Source organism: Eublepharis macularius, chromosome 5 (assembly GCF_028583425.1).
Source record: "Eublepharis macularius isolate TG4126 chromosome 5, MPM_Emac_v1.0, whole genome shotgun sequence".
Taxonomy (NCBI): domain Eukaryota; kingdom Metazoa; phylum Chordata; class Lepidosauria; order Squamata; family Eublepharidae; genus Eublepharis; species Eublepharis macularius.
This window is the reverse complement of record NC_072794.1, coordinates 33,548,309-33,549,427: the sequence shown is the minus strand read 5'-3', so window position 1 is coordinate 33,549,427 and position 1,119 is coordinate 33,548,309. Positions and strand designations below refer to the sequence as shown.

General features: G+C 51.7%; 1 protein-coding gene across 4 annotated transcripts in view; it reads left to right on the top strand.

Moving 5' to 3' along the window:
- The first annotated feature begins 510 nt into the window (after nucleotides 1-510).
- TPR (translocated promoter region, nuclear basket protein) overlaps nucleotides 511-1,119 on the top strand; it is a 69,507-nt gene continuing 68,898 nt past the window's right edge. For all 4 annotated transcript variants that reach the window (XM_054979323.1, XM_054979324.1, XM_054979321.1 and 1 more), the window contains exon 1: nucleotides 511-687. In XM_054979323.1, the coding sequence (XP_054835298.1) occupies nucleotides 537-687 (151 nt within the window). In that variant the 5' untranslated portion in view covers nucleotides 511-536. The remainder of the gene's footprint in view (nucleotides 688-1,119) is intronic.

Here is a 1,119-nt window from a genome sequence, read left to right as displayed (position 1 = left end):
CAGTTTCTCATACTCTGATGTGTCTCAGCTGTCGTCATTCATGGAGCGGCTACTCCCCTCGCTCGATGGGGCGCTTTTCGATGACGTAACCAACCTATTAAAAAGCGGGAGGACGGCTTTGTTTGTCCACCATCTTAAATGTGGCGGAAGAGAAGTGGCAACACCGCAAGCGCTTTGTTTTCTGTCTTTTTGTGCGTGTTTCATATTGCATCATATTAGCCTTACAAACTTTTCCATTTGACATTTTTCTTCACAATTACATCTCGGAAATGGTCAATTTAGTACACTCAACATGGCGAAACTAGCTGCGCACCGCAGTCTTTGAGATCGAGGGAGACACATACCGCCTCCCCTTCAAACCATCCAATGAGCATGTTTGTTTCCCTCCTTTCTCCGGGTGTCGTCACAGTCTGAGTCAGCTGATGCTCTCGCATGCGCCCTGGGTGCAATTGAGTCGTTTCCCCTTGTCTCTTCTGCCCTTCCCGGGCCTGTATTGGTGAAGCTAGAGAGGCGGTTTTCTTTCCTCCTCCGCCAAGATGGCGGCCGTGCTGCAGCAAGTCTTGGAGCGGGCCGAGGTGGCCAAGCTGCCCAAAGTCGTACAGGGGAAGCTGGAACGGTTCCTGGCGGACCAGCAGAGCGAGATAGACGGGCTCCGTGCGAGACACGAGCGGTACAAGGTGGACAGCGGTGAGTGACGTTCAGCTGGGCGCTGTGGCGACAGGGAGGATTGCGGGGCTCCTGCAGCGAGGCGGGGAATTTCTCGTGCCCGCAGCCTGACAGGAAAATGAGGGGAAAGAGAAGAGCTCGGAAAGCGTTGCTCACGTAGGAGCTGACTGACCGCCTTTCACATTCTTCTTATATCGCCCTACTTCCGCGGAGCATACATTGTTTTTCCTTAGGTTTGCCAGTAACCTGAAGAAAAAATGTCCTGTTTCTTCAGCAGAGCTCAATGGGATGCTATTTGCTAGATAGTGTTATTTACCTTCGTGCCACGAAAAGCATCACACGTTAAGCCTCTAAAGGGACAGATCTTTTTTCTCCAGGCCTGTTGGCAACCCTGCTTTCTCCCTCTTCAGTTTTATTTTCCCAACAGTTCTGCACGGAGTGGGGTTCTTTTCC